We start from the raw sequence: 18,773 nt of genomic DNA, 5'->3' as shown, positions 1-18,773 counted from the left end.
TGGCTACAATCACACCTCTGTCTGTATCAAACCCACTAACCACCAACAGCACCTGCATGTCAGTAGCAGTCAACCCTTCCACACCAAGAAAGTGGTGGTGTATCTGCAGTGATGATAACTCGCTTGCTCTGTATGCTGAATGTCTCATGAGGGCCTTCGCAGACAGTCACTACCCCCCAAACCTAGTCCAAAAACCGATATCCCATACCATATCCTCACACCACACCCTCCCACCAGCCCCAAGAGACAGCTACGATGGAGCATCCCCTTTGTCATCCATGTCACTACGGACCAGAAAAAAGGAACTATATCCTTTGCCTAGAAGTGGGGGACATCCAATCCAAGATCCTTCCCAACCCTGCTAAAGTGGTATGTTGCCCATCCAACCTATTATTTGTCCACTGCAAGTTGAGGATTCACGTAGTCGCTGTCAGGAATGGAAGAAGGAATGCCTTGCCCAGCATTAGGACTGCTGAGGATAAAGGAGTGATGAGGGGAAGGTAGCACTGGCTACATGCCACAGACCTGACACTGTTGCCCTTAAGAATATGCACAGCAATGTTTTATGTCTAGAGGCAGCTTAATGTTATCATTGCTTCAAGATAATTGAATCTCTTTCAACTAGTGCAGATTTTCTCCACTTCTGGTAGCACCAGTAACATCATCAGGTTATTGTGAACAAGCAGGGCATGACATCCTTTTCCATTCCTATGCAACTCCCACTCCAAACTTCTTGCGACGGCTCTGTCTTCTGTTCATCACATGCCTTGGCTGTGCAGCTGTCAGCCCTCCATTTAGCATCTCTAGACAGCTGTCCACCTCCAAGCTGCTAGCTACCTGCCCCTAACTCATCTTCCTGCCTCCCACCTCTGCCTCCCTCTACCCACTCTACCTAACACAATCTCCAACCAACATTAGTCCGTCTGCTAAATTGCAATTCCAGTATTGCGTGTCCAGCCATACAGTGTAGCAGCACAAGTGTGTGTGTGTGTGTGTGTGTGTGTGTGTGTGTGTGTGTGTGTGGCTAAATTATTTACATTGCACAGAGCTTTTTCTACTTTATTTATTTTTATTTTTCATTTGTTGATTCCTTCTTTGACAAAGACAAAAAGTAAAATAAAATATTTTTGCTTTGTGTATAGTAGAGATAACTCCTTTCCTGGCCAACATTAGGAATTTAATGAGTCATTGTAAAATAAGGCTTCTGGCAATGCCCTGATTCATATTTATTTTTGTAGTACCTTATGAAAGAAGAGAAGTCACAATTAAATGTTCTGACTGCTTTAACTTCCTTTTAGTATCCAATACTCTTTTGCATTTTCATCTAATTTTGAAGAAAATTTTGTTTTTAATTGGTTGCAGAAATGTTGTTATTCCTCTTGAGCAAATTAGTTAGAATTTTAGAAATGTGATGTCTTTTGCTTCTGCACTGGACCACATGATCTATTAATTTTTTTTCTAAATCATCAGTCCCCTAATATCCACTTGCTTTATTTGCATTAGTACTTTTAGATTTCTAATCTCTCACAATATTTTTGTGTTTCATGTGCACCCCCTAATTAGAATTACCTTTTTGTCTGATAGCTCTTCCAGAGTATCCCCTCTTGGAGAGCCAAATGAGAGACTATTTTACCTCCAGAATATTTTATTCATGTGTAAGTTCTCATGTCATTTAGCAGATAATTTTATGTACTAGGAGAAGTTAATGATAATGTGATAGTTTCCCATTGACTTCTACATTGCAGCAAAGCAACCCTTTAAGTCACCCCGAGCACACTCACAAGTAGCATCACAAATTATCCTTCCACATTCCCTGATTTACATGAATTGTCACTACTGGAGGAGCTGCTTCCTTCCTGCAAAATGAAGCTTTTGTCTATACCACCATCAAAAGAAAAGTCTGATGCTTCTGTGCTCTGAGTTGTATTGATCTGTTGGTTCTATTCACGTCACATACCATTGCAATCTCCACTGTAATTATGGCAAGAGGCTCCTATGACACACTAGCTGCCAGGTTTATTGGGACAAAACTTTGGAAGTAGCTGTTACTCCTTCATGACTCTTCCCTTATCCTCATTTGTGACAGATGGGAGTTCTGCTCATAAGTGAATTCAGCTTAGCAGTATTATCACTTTATTGTAAACACTTCCTTGCAGCATGTGTGGTGTTTCTTTCTGTTCTTGAGATGCACCCTTTCCTACTGTTGCACAACTACATTACTTTTTCATTCCACCATCACTTATTTCTTTGAATGTCATCTTTGTGTTTGTGTGGCAGTCAAAGAAAAACTATCAGTACCTCACAAAATTTAAAATATTGCTTTGTTTCTGGTTACTCGACAGTACGATATCTGTTCAAAAAATTTTGGAACATTCAAAATTTTGTGCCAGTGGTGTGTTGGAGCAAAGTGCTGCTGGCATCACTGCATGTGAATGTGTTTAGTGTGTAATTGCTGGAAGTTTCACTGTTGTATGAATGTTAGTTATTGTTCAGTACTGAAATGAGTAAAACGTTGGGTTGCACAGTTTGTGAATTTCAAGATGACAGAGTTAAAGGAGCAACGTGTCTGCATTAAATTTTGCATGAAACTCAAGAAAATCCATACAGAGACATACTAGGTGATGCAGGGAGCCCATGGTGATGAGTGCCTGAGCCATGTTCAGTGTTACAAATGGCTCACATTGTTTAAAAATGGCCAAACAGAACTTAAGGATACCCTTGTTCAGGATGCCCTTTGACATCTACTGATGATGCTCATGTCAGGAATGTCAACAAAATTATGCTTGCCAATTGAAGACTGACTGTCAAAGAGATTGGAGAAGAATGTAACATTTCAATTGGATCATGTCATGAAATTGTGACACAGGATCTTGGAATGCATTATGTTGCCACTAAGTTTATGCCACAGGTAATGAATCAAGACCAGAAAGATCTTCGCCTCGCAGTCTAGGAAGAGCTTTTCGATCACACATATAACAATGAGTGTTCCTTAAGAGAATCATAACTGGTGATGAGATGTGGGTCTATGCTTATGATGTTGAGACCAAGGTTCAGTCTTCACATTACCTTAGAAAAGGTTCTCCAAGGGCAAAAAAAGCTTGTTAGGCCAGGACAAATGTCAAAGATATGCTAAGAGTTTTCTTTGACTTTGACAGATTAGTTAATCATGAATTCATGCCACAGAGACAAATTGTTCATTGATGGTACTACTGGGACGTGTTGCAATGTCTACTGGAAAAAAAAAATCAAATCACTGTGCTGGCTCATGCTCCATACTGTCCAGATCTGGCCCCTGCAGATTTTTTTTTTAATTTCCAAAGTTGAAAACCCCATTGAAAGGACAAAGATTTACAACAATAGATGAGATAGAAGAAAATTCTCAGACAGTGCTTAGCACAATCCAGCAAGAAGTGTACCAAGACTGCTTCTGAAGTGGAAATGGCGTTGGGGGTGGTGTATCAATTGTGGAGGAGAGTATTTAGAAGGAGTCTATGCACAATAAGTAAAAGGTAAGTGTAGAAAAATTTTATGGACAAAGCTCTGGAATTTTTTGAACAGACCTCGTATGTGTAAATTTCTGAAACTACTTTCTTTCTAAAGACATGTTGCTATGATTTTATGCCATATTTCACTATCTGATAAAGTTTTTAAGTTTTAAAGCTGTATATTTGTTGAAATGAAATTTGTTTGTTACAAAATAAAATTATGCCGAGTATTTGGCATATATCTGCTGCCTTTCTGATTCAGAGCAGAGTTCGTGCTGTGTGACAGATCCCAGAATCTCCATTCTGGCTTATGGCCAAGGGGAAAGAGAAGAAAGCTGAAGCTTCGATGGAATGGCTGAGAGGCTCATTAGCTCACCATAAAATGAATGAAGAAATGATAGAGGTTCAGCAACATGTGGCATCAGATGATCGTGCAGTCTGCATTCTCTATGAACCCCAAAAATTCAATGTGCAGCATGACAATCTTGGTCTTGATTTGAGCCCAGGAGAATCTGTACCCAAAAGTGTTGCAGAGAATAGGTGCGGCAGTGAACATGGATGTGGTGGGGTGAGTATTCTTTGATCTTATCTTATGATTGGTCTTATTGCTTATTTGTCAGAGACAGAATCAGTAGCTTAATTGTTTAGCCCTGCAAATACAAATGAAATATTTAACAACAATAATTGTATGGATGGGAAGATTTTAACAAATGCTTATTGATGTTTTCATCCAACATAAATTTACATGTATTTAACATGAGATTACCTTAAAAATGAAACATTATAAGAAATCAAAGAAAGGCATTTGTACATATGCAAACTAAATGCATGATTAATAACTGGGAATGCATTAGTGTCAGAAAATGGGCCTGCATCTGACTTCAAGTAAAAGAGAAGATTAAAAACAGCAAAAATTGTGTAAAAATGTTAACACATGAATAATTGATCCAGAATAAAAAAGTGAAGCCTTATATCTGGCACTTTGGGGATGTGTAATGGAATGGAATCGGTCTCTGTCAAAGAGATGATGATCGACAAAAAGTACTGGTTACTAATCTGAATCACTGAAACTGTCTGACAATCCAGGGCAAAACATGTTTTGGTAATAAAAAGAATAAATTTCAGTTGCCTCCATATCTAAGTAGCCAATGTCTATGACTACCAAGCAAATGACCGAGGTCCAGTTCTTAAAAGTTTCTTTCACAAGAGAGATACATTGGGGTACTCGCTCAACTGAGGACCTGTGTAAAAGAGCAAAGGTGACTGTAGGTTTGTAAGCTGAAGTCAGAGTAGTAAGTCCACACCTCACTTCATTCAGTGACACCTTTAGCAGTGAAAGAAGAAATGGTCAGCTATCAGCACCACATTGTTCTCAAGATCAGATCATGGAGCATATTTTCTGCCCTGTACAAGAATATGCACTCATGGTGTAGTAGTATAAGTACTCAACATCTAGCGGTAGCTCCTTTGCCTAGTAATCAAAGTGTCCTGGGTACCAAGACCAGTCCTGGCCGCTGCTTAAATTCTGCACAAAAATCATCAGCAGTGCCGGCAGAACACTTCCTGTATAAGGAGCCGCCCTTGTTCTAACAATGGCCTCGTCAAGAGAAGCAGAGTTTCAGGGCAACCTCTTACTCTTGGGGTCGGAAACTGCCCCTAAAAGGTGATTGGTAGCTTGAGGATGCAGAAGACAATGGAAACCACTATATCAAAGACACATAATGTGTATCCACTGGTCATGTGGCCTGTAATTGAAAATGTTTCATTATGATCTCTCCATTGGAAAAAGATTCCAGATTGTTAAGGATTTCTGGTCAGACAAATGTAGGGTAATATCAATAGCAAAAGAAAATGGTATAATGAGGGTAGGATATCCAGTATGAATAGGAAGATAGGGCATAGTGTGAGTTACTGTGAACAGTTCAGTGACAGGGCTGATCTCATCAGAATTTACAGCAATAGTTGAACAGTTGAGATATATTTGCTAATGTAAAGATAAAGATATAGAGAAAGTATATGAGGCTGTTGAATGGATAATTCAATTTTTAAAAGGAGAAGAAAATTTAATAACTGTGGGGGACTGTAATGCTGTACAAGGGGAAGGAACAGAAAACAGAGTTACAGGGGAATATTTGATTATAGTAAGAATGACAGAGGAGAAAGACTTATTGAGTTTTGCAATACAGGTTAGCTAGTAACAGCAAATACACTGTTCAGAAATGACGAGGAAGAGGTGTACTTGGAAAAGGTTAGGTAACATCATGGTCAGAAAGAGATTTTGATATTAGATATTGGTTTGCAAGGGTAACCCAGAAGCAGATATAGACTCAGATTATAATTAAGTAATGATGAAAGGTATGTTGGCATTTAAGAGAATTTCCCAGAAGAATCAATGTGGAAAGATGTGGGATACTGTACAACTGAGGATTGAGGTGTGTTTGATAGTCTCTAGGGCTGTAGATACTGCAATAATGAATACCACAATAGTTAATTCAATTGAACAGTAACTGACATCTCTAAAAAGAGCAATCTCAGAAATTGAACATACATTATCCACAAATGAGAGTTGAATGAAAACTAATCCCCCCTCCTTCGTTAATTGGGTTTGGATGGGAATATTTTAATAAATCAAATGCAGAAATAATCCTTAGACTGTGATCTTTAAGTACCAGTATACACTTTTCCACATAATCACCAGCCAATGATGCACAAGTTTTCTGAAGCCATTACAGAAGTAGTCAACACTCTGTTTGCACAACCACAGTCTCACAGTTCTCAAACTTCTTCATCAGTAGCATAATGATGTTCCCGCAGATCATATTTCATTATTGTGAAGAGATGGAACTCAGATGGTGCTAAATCTGGAATGTATGATGGATGCCATACGGTGGTGAGATTCAGTCTCTGAAGTTCTGCTGTGGTGGCACGTGAAGTGTGTGGTTTGACATTTTCATGCTACAGGAAAACATTTCCCTTTTCCTTTTGGACCCTTGTTAGCCATTGTTTCAGAGTTTGCAGCATTGTGATGTAATGCTCTGAATTTATTGTTGTTCCATGATCAAGGAATCAACATGGGTAACACCATCTTTGTCCCATAACACTGTGGCCATGGTTTTTCCAGCTGAGGGCTGCGTCTTGAATTTCTTTTTCTGGGCTCACAACACAGTCACCATAAACAGCTTTCATTCTCTGATGAGTCTCCTTTGAGGTGACACCTTCTGCTGTCAACAATTCAATGGTTGCACACTGCTTAAATCACATTGACCAACTGTCTGCGCAGGGTTATATACTTTACACTGTAACAACACAACTGTTCAATGCCATGGCTTCCTGCCAATGAGCTGTAGAGAAGAGGCTATGGAACAAGCCAGTACCTGCCCCATACCAATGCTGTCAACTGTTGAAGAGTTACAAAGATGGAGGCATTACTTTTCAGTCAATCCTTACAATTCTGAAGATAGCGGGAGTAGGTAAGTGTTAGAACTATCACGCTACCATCTAGGAGCACATGCTTGCAATCTGCTGATAAGAATATTGTACAGAAAATGCAAAAGGAAATTGAGGGTCTTTTAGATGATGATCAGTTCAGGTAATGGCACCAGAGAGGCATTTCACTTCTTAATAGAGGCAGGAGTTAAGAAAAATCAAAACATGGTCATAGGGTTTGTTGATGTAGAAAAAAGCATTCAGCAATGTAAAATGGTGCAAGATGGAGAAAATTCAGTGAAAAATAGGGGCAAATGACAGGGAAACAGAATACACTCCTGGAAATTGAAATAAGAACACCGTGAATTCATTGTCCCAGGAAGGGGAAACTTTATTGACACATTCCTGGGGTCAGATACATCACATCATCACACTGACAGAACCACAGGCACATAGACACAGGCAACAGAGCATGCACAATGTCGGCACTAGTACAGTGTATATCCACCTTTCGCAGCAATGCAGGGTGCTATTCTCCCATGGAGACGATCGTAGAGATGCTGGATGTAGTCCTGTGGAACGGCTTGCCATGCCATTTCCACCTGGCGCCTCAGCTGAACCAGCGTTCGTGCTGGACGTGCAGACCGCGTGAGACGACGCTTCATCCAGTCCCAAACATGCTCAATGGGGGACAGATCTGGAGATCTTGCTGGCCAGGGTAGTTGACTTACACCTTCTAGAGCACGTTGGGTGGCACGGGATACATGCGGACGTGCATTGTCCTGTTGGAACAGCAAGTTCCCTTGCCGGTCTAGGAATGGTAGAACGATGGGTTCGATGACGGTTTGGATGTACCGTGCACTATTCAGTGTCCCCTCGACGATCACCAGAGGTGTACGGCCAGTGTATGAGATCGCTCCCCACACCATGATGCCGGGTGTTGGCCCTGTGTGCCTCGGTCGTATGCAGTCCTGATTGTGGCGCTCACCTGCACGGCGCCAAACACGCATACGACCATCATTGGCACCACGGCAGAAGCGACTCTCATCGCTGAAGACGACACGTCTCCATTCGTCCCTCCATTCACGCCTGTCGCGACACCACTGGAGGCGGGCTGCACGATGTTGGGGCGTGAGACGAAGACGGCCTAACGGTGTGCGGGACCGTAGCCCAACTTCATGGAGACGGTTGCGAATGGTCATCGCCGATACCCCAGGAGCAACAGTGTCCCTAATTTGCTGGGAAGTGGCGGTGCGGTCCCCTACGGCACTGCGTAGGATCCTACGGTCTTGGCGTGCATCCGTGTGTCGCTGCGGTCCGGTCCCAGGTCGACGGGCACGTGCACCTTCCGCCGACCACTGGCGACAACATCGGTGTACTGTGGAGACCTCACGCCTCACGTGCTGAGCAATTCGGCGGTACGTCCACCCGGCCTCCCGCATGCCCACTATACGCCCTCGCTCAAAGTCCGTCAACTGCACATGCGGTTCACGTCCATGCTGTCGCGGCATGCTACCAGTGTTAAAAGACTGCGATGGAGCTCCGTATGCCACGGCAAACTGGCTGACACTGACGGCGGCGGTGCACAAATGCTGCGCAGTTAGCGCCATTCGACGGCCAACACCGTGGTTCCTGGTGTGTCCTCTGTGCCGTGCGTGTGATCATTGCTTGTACAGCCCTCTCGCAGTGTTCGGAGCAAGTATGGTGGGTCTGACACACCGGTGTCAATGTGTTCTTTTTTCCATTTCCAGGAGTGTACATGGTGTCCCATTTATCTTAACCATTCCTCTTCATTTCCTCTCCTATAAGCCTATTCAAAAATGTATCACAGTGTACTGTTCACTGAAACACAAATGTTATTAATTATATAACACAAGATTGACTTTGAGCCTGGGATCACAAACTTGTGCGATGTAGAACATCCAAAGGTGCTCAAACTGGTGACCCTGGGCACTGATACACTGGTGCACTTGTTGAATGAAAGAATTATTTACTGCTTCGATTGTTACCTCCTGAAGAGAATTACAAGCAAGGACGATACGTTCCTGCATGTCCCCTGGAGTTACTGGAATATTGCAATAGACAATGTCTTTAATGCATCCCCAAAGAAAACAGTCCAAAGGATTTAAATCAGGAGACCTAGCAGGCCAAGTAACTGTTCCTCCTCAACCAGTCCATCTGGCAGGATACCTTCAGTTCAGAACACGATGTGCACGCAAGGCATTATGTGCTGGACATACATTGTGTTGATACCACATAAGCATTCTGGTTCTTAGTGGCACTTCATCCAGAAGAGGAGGAAGAATTCATCTGAGGAAGTTGGCATATGCTGTGCTGTTTAGACTACCATTGATGAAATAAGGGCCAATAGTTGCAGTAGCAAGTATCTCACACCAGACGTTAACTTTGCGTTGACGCTGATTTTCCATCTGTCTAAGCCACTGTTGGTTATCACTGGACCAATAATGCATGTTCCATTGTAAATACGTGTCGTTTGTTTGAGAAAGAATATTTATCAATAAATAGAACATTGGAGAAGAAGTTCGAGTTGGTGAGGAGTTGCCTCTGTGCCCACTTACAGAACTGTACACGATTCTGGAAATCATTCCCATGCAATTCTTGATGTAGGTGTACATGGTAAGAATGGAACAGCTTATGTGTAAGAATATGACGTACACTGGTTTTAGGAATGCCAATCTCATGTTCAAGCTGTCCTGAGTTCACATGTGGATTCATAGCAATGGAAGTGAGAACAGTAATGGCAGCTTCATCTGTATGGGTGCTAGGACAATTGCATTGTCATGGGTTGAAACTACCCGTTTCCTGAAGCGTCACAACAAGATGAGAAAACATCCATTGGGAAGGTGGATTCATGTCAGGGTATCGCTCTCTGTACAGATCTGCTGCCTGTGTAGCATTTCGCCCACCTTCAACAACAACAACAACAACAACAACAACAACAACAATAAAAGAAACGTTATGTCAATGCAGTTTTTAGGGAGGACAGCCTTTACTGTATGCCTACTATACACAACAGTATTTAAAAGGAGTAAAATACTGTACTAAATGTACCCATACATAAGAAAACAGTATTGCAATTACTGTTCTGCTAACTTACATTCCCCATGGATGAGCAGCATTTCTACCTTCTCTTCGTTGACGTACATTCTACTCACACAACTCTTCAACTGACGATGGTTGACAGAATGACAGGTGTGTGTTCTACTTATGCCTACATTTGTACTCTGTCAACGTCAGCACGTGGATGTGTTCCGTTAATCTGAGTACCTGGACTAAGCGCTGGGAGCGTCAACGTCAGTGTTGTATTATGTAGTTAATAACATTGTGTTTCAGTGAATGGTACACTGTGATAAGTTTTTGAATAGGTCTTTAGGAGAGGAAATGAAGTACTGATTAAAAAATACAGGGTGCCATTTAAAAAAGTCACACTGCTGTTCATATCTCTGTAAAAAAACAAAGCTGCAATGAAGGCAATCATACTGATTGATGTCCCCCTGATGGCTACAGAATATTTGCCTGAAACATTTTGTAATTTGCACATGGACAAACAGTTACTTAGGGTGGTCAAGATAAATGGGACACCCTGTATAATATTTGGAACAACAAAGAGGGAACAATAAGATTAGAAGATCAGGAACAAAGTGCTTGGATTAAATATGGTATAAGACATGGCTCCTGTCTTTTTCCTCTATTGTTCAATCTATACATCGAAGAAACAATGATGGAAATGAAAAATAGGTTCGAGAGTGGGATTAAAATTCTAATTATAGGATGTCAGTGATAAGATTCAATAATATCATTGCCATCCTTAATTAAAGTGAAGAATAATCACAGGATCTCTTGAATTAAATAAGCAAATTAACATTTTATTGTGTACAGAATATTGATTGAGAGTAAAGAGAAAAAAGACATTTAATGAGAAACAACAGAAATGAGAATAGTGAAGAACTTAACATCAAAGTTGGTGATCATTAAGTAGATGAAGTCTAGGGATTCTGCTACTTTGGAAGCAAAATAACACATGATAGACATACCAATGAGGACATAAAAAGCAGACTAACATTGGCAAAGGGGGCATTCCTGGCCAAAAAAAAGTCTGCTAGTGTCACACATAGGCCTTAATTTGAGGAAGTACATAGGAGGGCAGCATTGTATGGGTGTAAATCATGGGCTGTGGGAAAACCAGAAAAGGAGAGACTCTTAAGTGTTTGAGATGTGGTACTACAGAGGGGTGTTGAAAATTAAGTGGACTGATAAGAAAAAGAATGAGGAGGTCCTGCATAGAATTGGCTAAGAAAGGAACATATTGAAAACACTGACAAGAACACTTTAATTCTCTCTTCATCTTTTATTTAGCATCTGGCTTCAGATTTGAAAAATTCAAAATTCATGTTCAAGTGTTTCACATAATGTTGGTACCTGTGTCCTAGGTGCTTTATATTGACCATTCAGTAACTGAAAACTTATAATTATTTGATTGTACTTTTGACTTATGACTTTCCCATTTAGATTTCACAATTGCTTTTATCTGCCATATTTACTTAGTAGAACTAACAATTTTTATGTTTCCTTACTTTTGTTCATAATTTACAATTTCTTTTAGGCTGGTACAGTCCGTGTGAAGTTTGTTGATTGTAAAGAGAAGCAAGTTCAGTCTGACAGCACAAGTCACAAATCACGCAAATGCTTGAAAGGAGAAACGTTGTGTCCACAAATCGTTCTTTCTGGATATTTTTTCTTTACACGATTGTCAGGAGCTTCTAATACTGCAACTTATTTCAGAAGTTTTATCCATGCATTTGGGCTGCAATTCAACATACAGTGGGTGCTGGTATGTACACAAATATTGCAATACATATTTAGTTAGCTTGTTAGTTACTTAGATGTTTCATTGATTATTTTGAATGACAAATTATAATGATGTAGAACAAGTCATTTTACAGTCACACAGCAAATTATTTCATATATACGGTTACATCCTGAACATTTGTAACTTATTTGATTTTTTATTAAAAGAATAGAAAATATTTAAGATGTGAGTTAGTAATTCCTACCCACCAAAGTGGTAGAAGCCGACCTCGAGGAAGATCAGTTTGGATTCTGTAGAAAAGTTGGAACACATGAGGCACTACTGACACCATGACTTATCGTAGAAGATAGGTTAAGGAAAGGCAAACCTATGTTTCTAGCATTTGTAGTCTTAGAGAAAGCTTTTGACAATGTTGATTGGAACACTCTCTTTCAAGTTCCGAAGGTAGCAGTGGTAAAATAAAGGGAGTGAAAGGCTGTTTACAATTTACATAAACTAGATGACAGGTAGAAGAGTCAGGGGAGACAAAGGGGAAACAGTAGTAAGAGAAGGGAGTGAGACATGGTTGTAGCCTATCCCTGATGTTATTCCATCTGTATATTGAGCAAGCACTAAAGGAAACAAAAGAAAAACTTGGATAAGAATTAAAATCCATGGAGAAGAAATAAAAACTTTGAGGTTTACAGATGACATTGTAGTTCTGTCAGAGACAGCAAAGGACCTGGAAGAGCAGTTGAATGGAATGGACAGTGTCTTGAAAAGAGGATATAAGATGAACATCAACAATAGCAAAATGAAGATAATGGAATGTAGTCGAATTAAATCAGGTGATGCTGAGGGAATTAGATTAGGAAATGAGACACTTGCAGTACTAGATGAGTTTTGCTGTTTGGGAAGCAACATAACTGACGATGGTCAAAACAGACAATGGAAAATCCAGGATGGAATGTAGCAATGTTATGTTAGGATAATTGCTACCCACCATATAGCGGAGAGGCTGTGTTGCAGATAGGCACAATAAAAAGACAGTCAGAAAATGAGCTTTTGGCCAAAAAAGTCTTAATCGAAAATAGACAAAACACACACACACACACACACACACACACACACACACACAAATACCACTTTCACACTCATTGCCAGTTGCATTTGTATGTGTGTGTGTGTGTATTATTTTTGACAAAGGCTTTGTTGGCCAAAAGCTCACTTTCTGATAGTCTTTTTGTTGTAAATTTCATGAGGGAATAAATATACTGTGAAGCAGTGGGCAGAATGACCAACTTATTAAACACTTTATTACTTTTATGAAGATTGACAGCTGTGTAAGAATGTGATTGTGACTTTGTATCTTCTGAACTAATGATACAGTATCCAGTATCCTACACCTTATGTAAATATTGATTCTGTACTATAGGTACCAACAATTTCTGGAAATGCTATTATGAATATCATGTTTATAATTATGAAATGGTTTAATTTATTTTGAGACCAAGACTAAAATTCATGTGTGTGCATCAGCAGAAAACACATAAGCACTACAATAATTGAAAAACCACCATATTCTTCTGTTACACAATTTAATAATAATGTACGAGCATTAAGTTCATATACAGCAAATACACTTTTCTTTGGTAGCATTTTGACTAGCACTGTCTCTTCTTGTCATAGTGGGGACGTAATCTGCCTTTTTTTTGTTTTGTTTTAAAAGAAAAGATGTCTTCAGATGTTGCTTTGGAAGGTATAAATTGGTGTTATTGGTCTCTGTGCTTCCAGTGAAAGTGTAGTGCTGTGCCATAATATTAACCTTTCAAAATCTCTGAATAATAACAGCTACTTTCCTGCTGTTTATGAAATACTTAAATTATGTTACTTTAATGATGGTATGCTTCATAAAACCAGTTCATCAAAATTCTCAAATCCAAGCACAGGCTCCATTTCCAGTAACTGTTATCATCAACTGAATACTGAATCCTAACATACTTTCCCTCCTTTTGCTGCCCTTTGAACTGTTATACAATTTTGTTCATGCAGTAATCATGTCAGTTACTAATTAAAAGGCAATAATAGTGAAATTTTCATTCATTTCTTCCTTGTTGCACAAAGAAGTTTTGTTGAACACTGTTTTTTCACAATATCTGCAATTGGGATGTACCTTTTCCTTCTTTAAATGATGACTGGCTTCATTTGCTTGTTAATTTAATTAATGTGATATAACATGTACACATTTTTCAACAGGTGTATGCCTCACTTATAGGCTTCATTAGCATTAGTATATTCACAGTGCTGTTGAAAAAGTTTGGAAAACGAGAACTGGCACTCACATCAATTGTGGTCTGCTGTATCTGTAACATAGCACTTGGCACATGTGTAAATGTGTTTGAGAATAATTATGCAGGAGTTAGACACAGAATGGACTGTAATTCGGTGACTTTTGCTGATGCAAAAAGTGGTTCACTTGGCATGTCATACATAGTAGATGAGCCGAATGCTACAGGTGCTAATATTGATCATGTGAGTGAAAAAGGAAACTTCAAAGAAAATAGCACAAGACTCACCATATTTAAGTCTAATGGAACAGACATTTGCAGTTCAGCAGTGGCAGTTGATAATGTCCTACAGCTTCCTGTCACTGGAATAGCTCTAGTAGCTTTTACAGTGTTGCTGTTCTCGAGATACATTGGAGTTTATGAAATTCCTTGGATCTATGGAGCTGAGCTATTTCCTGTAAGGTAAGTCTGTTTAATACATTGCTCATAATTTGGAACTGAAACAACTTTTATGTTAGTTTGCACTGTAAATCTGGTTCAAAGAGTTTGCCTGTACAGATGTGACCTAGATTTGATAAAGAATATACACTGGTAAGTTAATGCAGTTCTCTTTCACTACACAAGCAGCTACAGAATGGAGGCAAAATGAGTTGTTGACTTTTGAGTGATAAGGATGAGGAGGGGAGGATAAGAATATGAGCAATGTGAAGGTAAAATTTGGAAGCATTAGGCTAGTGAGCTGTGCTATAGGGTTTAAGACCTATGATGTGTTCATTTGCTTTCATACATCTGTATCTTGTTAATATGAAATTTGAAAGCCACATAAAATTGTTTTAACTGATCCTATAAGTTACAGAAACTACTGAAAAATGAACAGTTGAGAAAATTATTGCAGTTATTGGTTGCAGATTGTAGTCTAGGGACTATTTCTGTAATTTACACAACCTTTTTACTAAAACAGATAACCTAAACAACTCCAGGAATATATTCTTATTATGCAAAGACATCACTGTTTAAAAGCAAATACTGGTGGGCATCAGATGTCGTAATTCCTGATGGCCTATTACTAGTTGCACCAAAATAAAAGTAATGAAATGGCTTTCCTTATAATTTATTAGAGTAAATTAAACACTAAAAAATCCAAGATGGAATAATGACAGTATTATGAAAAGGATGGACTGCTACTCACCATACAGAGGAGATGTTGAGAGTTGCGGACACACACACACACACACACACACACACACACACACACACACACACACAGAGAGAGAGAGAGAGAGAGAGAGAGAGAGAGAGAGAGAGAGAGAGAGAGCAAAAAGACTGCTATACATTCGAGCCTTAGGCCAGAAGACCCTCTTCTAAAGTAGAAGACACACAGGAAATGTTGCGCAGTCTGCCCACAGCACGAATGACGGTAGTAGTGTTGGCCGCGTGTATGTGTGTGTGTGTGTGTGTGTGTGTGTGTGTGTGTGTGTGTGTGTGTTGAGCTTGTTTGAATATATATGTGTGTGTGTGTGTGTGTGTGTGTGTGTGTGTGTGTGTGTGTGTGTGTGTGTGTGTGTGTGTGTGCGCATGTTTTCTACTTTAGAATGAAGCCTTTAGGCTGAAAGCTCAAATGTATAGACTGAGTGTAACTCAAAACATTTTTACACAGTGAGTAGCAATCTCTCTTTTTTTGTGATTTACTAGGTTGCCTTTTTTGTTCAGATATAGCACAAATAGTGTTTTACAGTATAGTGATAATTTATCATTACAGTGCAGGTTAAGTTTGTACATGTTGCTTATCTTTTGTTAATGCATATTTTTCAACAAAAACCCATTTTTAGTAAGAACATGTTCTTACTAGTTAATTTAAATTATACTGAATACCTTTGTTATAAGTAGAATTACTGCTGGTCAAAAATTAATGTCAGTTAAAAATGATTTTGGCTAGACAAAACATGTTTTGACAAAATAACTTCGTTAAAACTGTTTAGACCCAGATTGAGGTTCATTTAGTGTATTATAATGATTCTAATTTGGTGATCAGCATTTCCTGACATCTAAATCAAGAAACACAATGGAAGGAAGAATTTTTAGAAAGGGTATTACAAATTGATGAACATAAAAAGAAAAACAGAAAAAAACACTCTACAATATTATCAAAGAAGAAACTTACAATAAATATCTATACGAAACTAAAGAAGCATAATTAGCTGAAAAAAAAGACATAGAAACAGTGCAGAAGATTAAATTGATTCAAGAGTATTAATATTTGTGGAACATGAAATTTAAGGACAAAAAAAAAGAGCCTGTGGACATGTAGACAAAATTTTTGATATTATTGAAGCAGCTCATGTGGCCATTGGTCATGGAAGTCAAGAGAGACTAAAAACTAATACTTCAAGAAAATAATAGAGATGATAAATATTTAGCTCTCTACGAGTGAAAATTCGCCAAAAAAGTGTGTGAAGAAAATGGGGTGTGTTTTGGAACCTCTGTATTGTTCCTTAAAAATATGAAAAATAATTTGTGATCATATTGTATTAAACAATGCAAATGTTCTTTAAATCTCAATCAACACTTAATTGCTCGTGACTGAATTATTTTCCCCCAAACAAGTTCCTCTAGCTGAAACTAGTTTTATCTAAAGTTCAAAGTTACAGCTAGTTTTATCTAAACTTCAAACATATATAGCAGTAAAGTCCAGTCATAGCAAGAAAATTCTAGATTCAGTAGATTAGATTAGATTAATACTTGTTCCATAGATCATGAATACGACACTTCGTAATGATGTGGAACGTGTCAGGTTAATAAAAGATGTCTGTACAAGAAATTACAGCATAAACTAGTTTTAACTAGAAAAAATGAATTCTAGCTAAAAACTGATTCTGACCACAAAGCATATGTTGACCTGTTCCACATCAATGAAGATTCTCCTTCTTCATAGGATTTATGGAACATGATGAATGAATGAATTAATTAAATGAATGGATCCACTCAAAAGCATATGGTGCTCAAAATGTATTTTGTTTTGTTAATTTCAATAAATGTCATGAGAGAGCTCACAACATTCCTACTCGATTCCTTTAAGTACACCAGAAGCATCACCCACTGAGTGGTATTACCAAATGCGACAGAGATTTCATATAGATATTACAACTGAGAGCACTTACATGATTGTTGGATAGACTGAATCTAGAAGCAAATATTTGTACTGAGACTCCTTTGCAGTAAAAACTTTAGAAAGTAAGAAAACTGACTAGCTGTACATTCACAAACTTGTATCTCTGCAGGATGTTTCTGTATCACTGGGACGGACTACAAAGACTAATGAAGAGTTAAAATAACAAAGTAAATAAAGAACCTCAGGAAAGGAACAACATACTCAAATTGTAAACCAAGCTAATTGTCAAGAGACATGAAAAATGTTCTCTCATCATGACCTACTAGTAAGAGACTGATATATAATTTACAGTGATTTTTTTTTTAATGTGCTCCAAACATTTGAATTTGGCATGGAAACACTGCAGTTAGTTCTGCTTCATGTGCTAACATCCTAGTCTCATTTGGGTAGGAACAGAAGCAGCAGCTGTACTTGCGAAGATTTCTTCTTCACCCATTATTGGTGTTTCTCAGACAAGAATTGTTACAGTAGACAATGTGGATATACTAATGGAGTCAGGTTAACTGAAATTGCTGGCCAGGCTCCAGGGTGTTAATGCCACTTGCATTGAAAAATTACATGAACATGAACCCAATGTATAATGGACTGGAAGAAGTGATAGATTTGTTAAATGATTCCTTACTTTGCCTGGCCGCTAGTATATAAGAAATGCCTTGGTCATGGGACCTCATATCTGCAACAGAGTTTTGCATCAGCCCTTGTTTGACTATTTATTATGTATCTTGTTTCTAGTTAAACAAACTTCATAAGACAAGGTTATATGCAATTTTAATTTTGTTGCAGAAATTACATAGACCACAAATTTAGTTGTATGCTGTAAGTTGCAACTTGGTTTGTTCACAGATACATTTATAATAAAAGATGGTATTTTCTTTTCCATACCTTGTTGTTGTGGTCTTCAGTCCTGAGACTGGTTTGATGCAGCTCTCCATGCTACTCTATCCTGTGCAACCTTCTTCATCTCCCAGTACTTACTGCAACCTACATCCTTCTGAATCTGCTTAGTGTATTTATCTCTTGGTCTCCCTCTACGAATTTTACCCTCCACGCTGCCCTCCAATGCTAAATTTGTGATCCCTTGATGCCTCAAAACATGTCCTATCAACCGGTCCCTTCTTTTTGTCAAGTTGTGCCACAAACTCCTCTCCTCCCCAATACTATTCAATACCTCCTCAATAGTTATGTGATCAACCCATCTAATCTTCAGCATTCTTCTGTAGCACCACATTTAGAAAGCTTCTATTCTCTTCTTGCCTAAGCTATTTATTGTCCACGTTTCACTTCCATGGTTACACTCCATACAAATACTTTCAGAAACGACTTCCTGACACTTAAATCAATACTCGATGTTAACAAATTTCTCTTCTTAAGAAACGCTTACCTTGCCATTGCCAGTCTACATTTTATATCCTCTCTACTTCGACCGTCATCAGTTATTTTGCTCCCCAAATAGCAAAACTCCTTTACTACTTTAAGTGTCTCATTTCCTAATCTAATTCCCTCAGCATCACCTGATTTAACTGCATTCCATTATCCTCGTTTTGCTTTTGTTGATGTTCATCTTATATCCTCCTTTCAAGACACTGTCCATTCCA

At 38.8% G+C, this 18,773-nt stretch overlaps 1 protein-coding gene across 1 annotated transcript in view; it reads left to right on the top strand.

Moving 5' to 3' along the window:
• The window catches only part of LOC126272088 (facilitated trehalose transporter Tret1-like), a 241,368-nt gene that overhangs the window by 203,882 nt on the left and 18,713 nt on the right, over positions 1 to 18,773 (top strand). Inside the window, exons 6-8 of the mRNA XM_049974651.1 lie at positions 3,772 to 4,053; positions 11,536 to 11,763; positions 13,978 to 14,471. Of these exons, the coding sequence (XP_049830608.1) occupies positions 3,772 to 4,053; positions 11,536 to 11,763; positions 13,978 to 14,471 (1,004 nt within the window). The remainder of the gene's footprint in view (positions 1 to 3,771; positions 4,054 to 11,535; positions 11,764 to 13,977; positions 14,472 to 18,773) is intronic.

This window comes from Schistocerca gregaria, chromosome 5, assembly GCF_023897955.1.
Source record: "Schistocerca gregaria isolate iqSchGreg1 chromosome 5, iqSchGreg1.2, whole genome shotgun sequence".
Taxonomy (NCBI): Eukaryota; Metazoa; Arthropoda; class Insecta; order Orthoptera; family Acrididae; genus Schistocerca; species Schistocerca gregaria.
The sequence above is the reverse complement of the archived record's forward strand: the minus strand, read 5'-3'. Positions and strand labels throughout refer to the sequence as shown.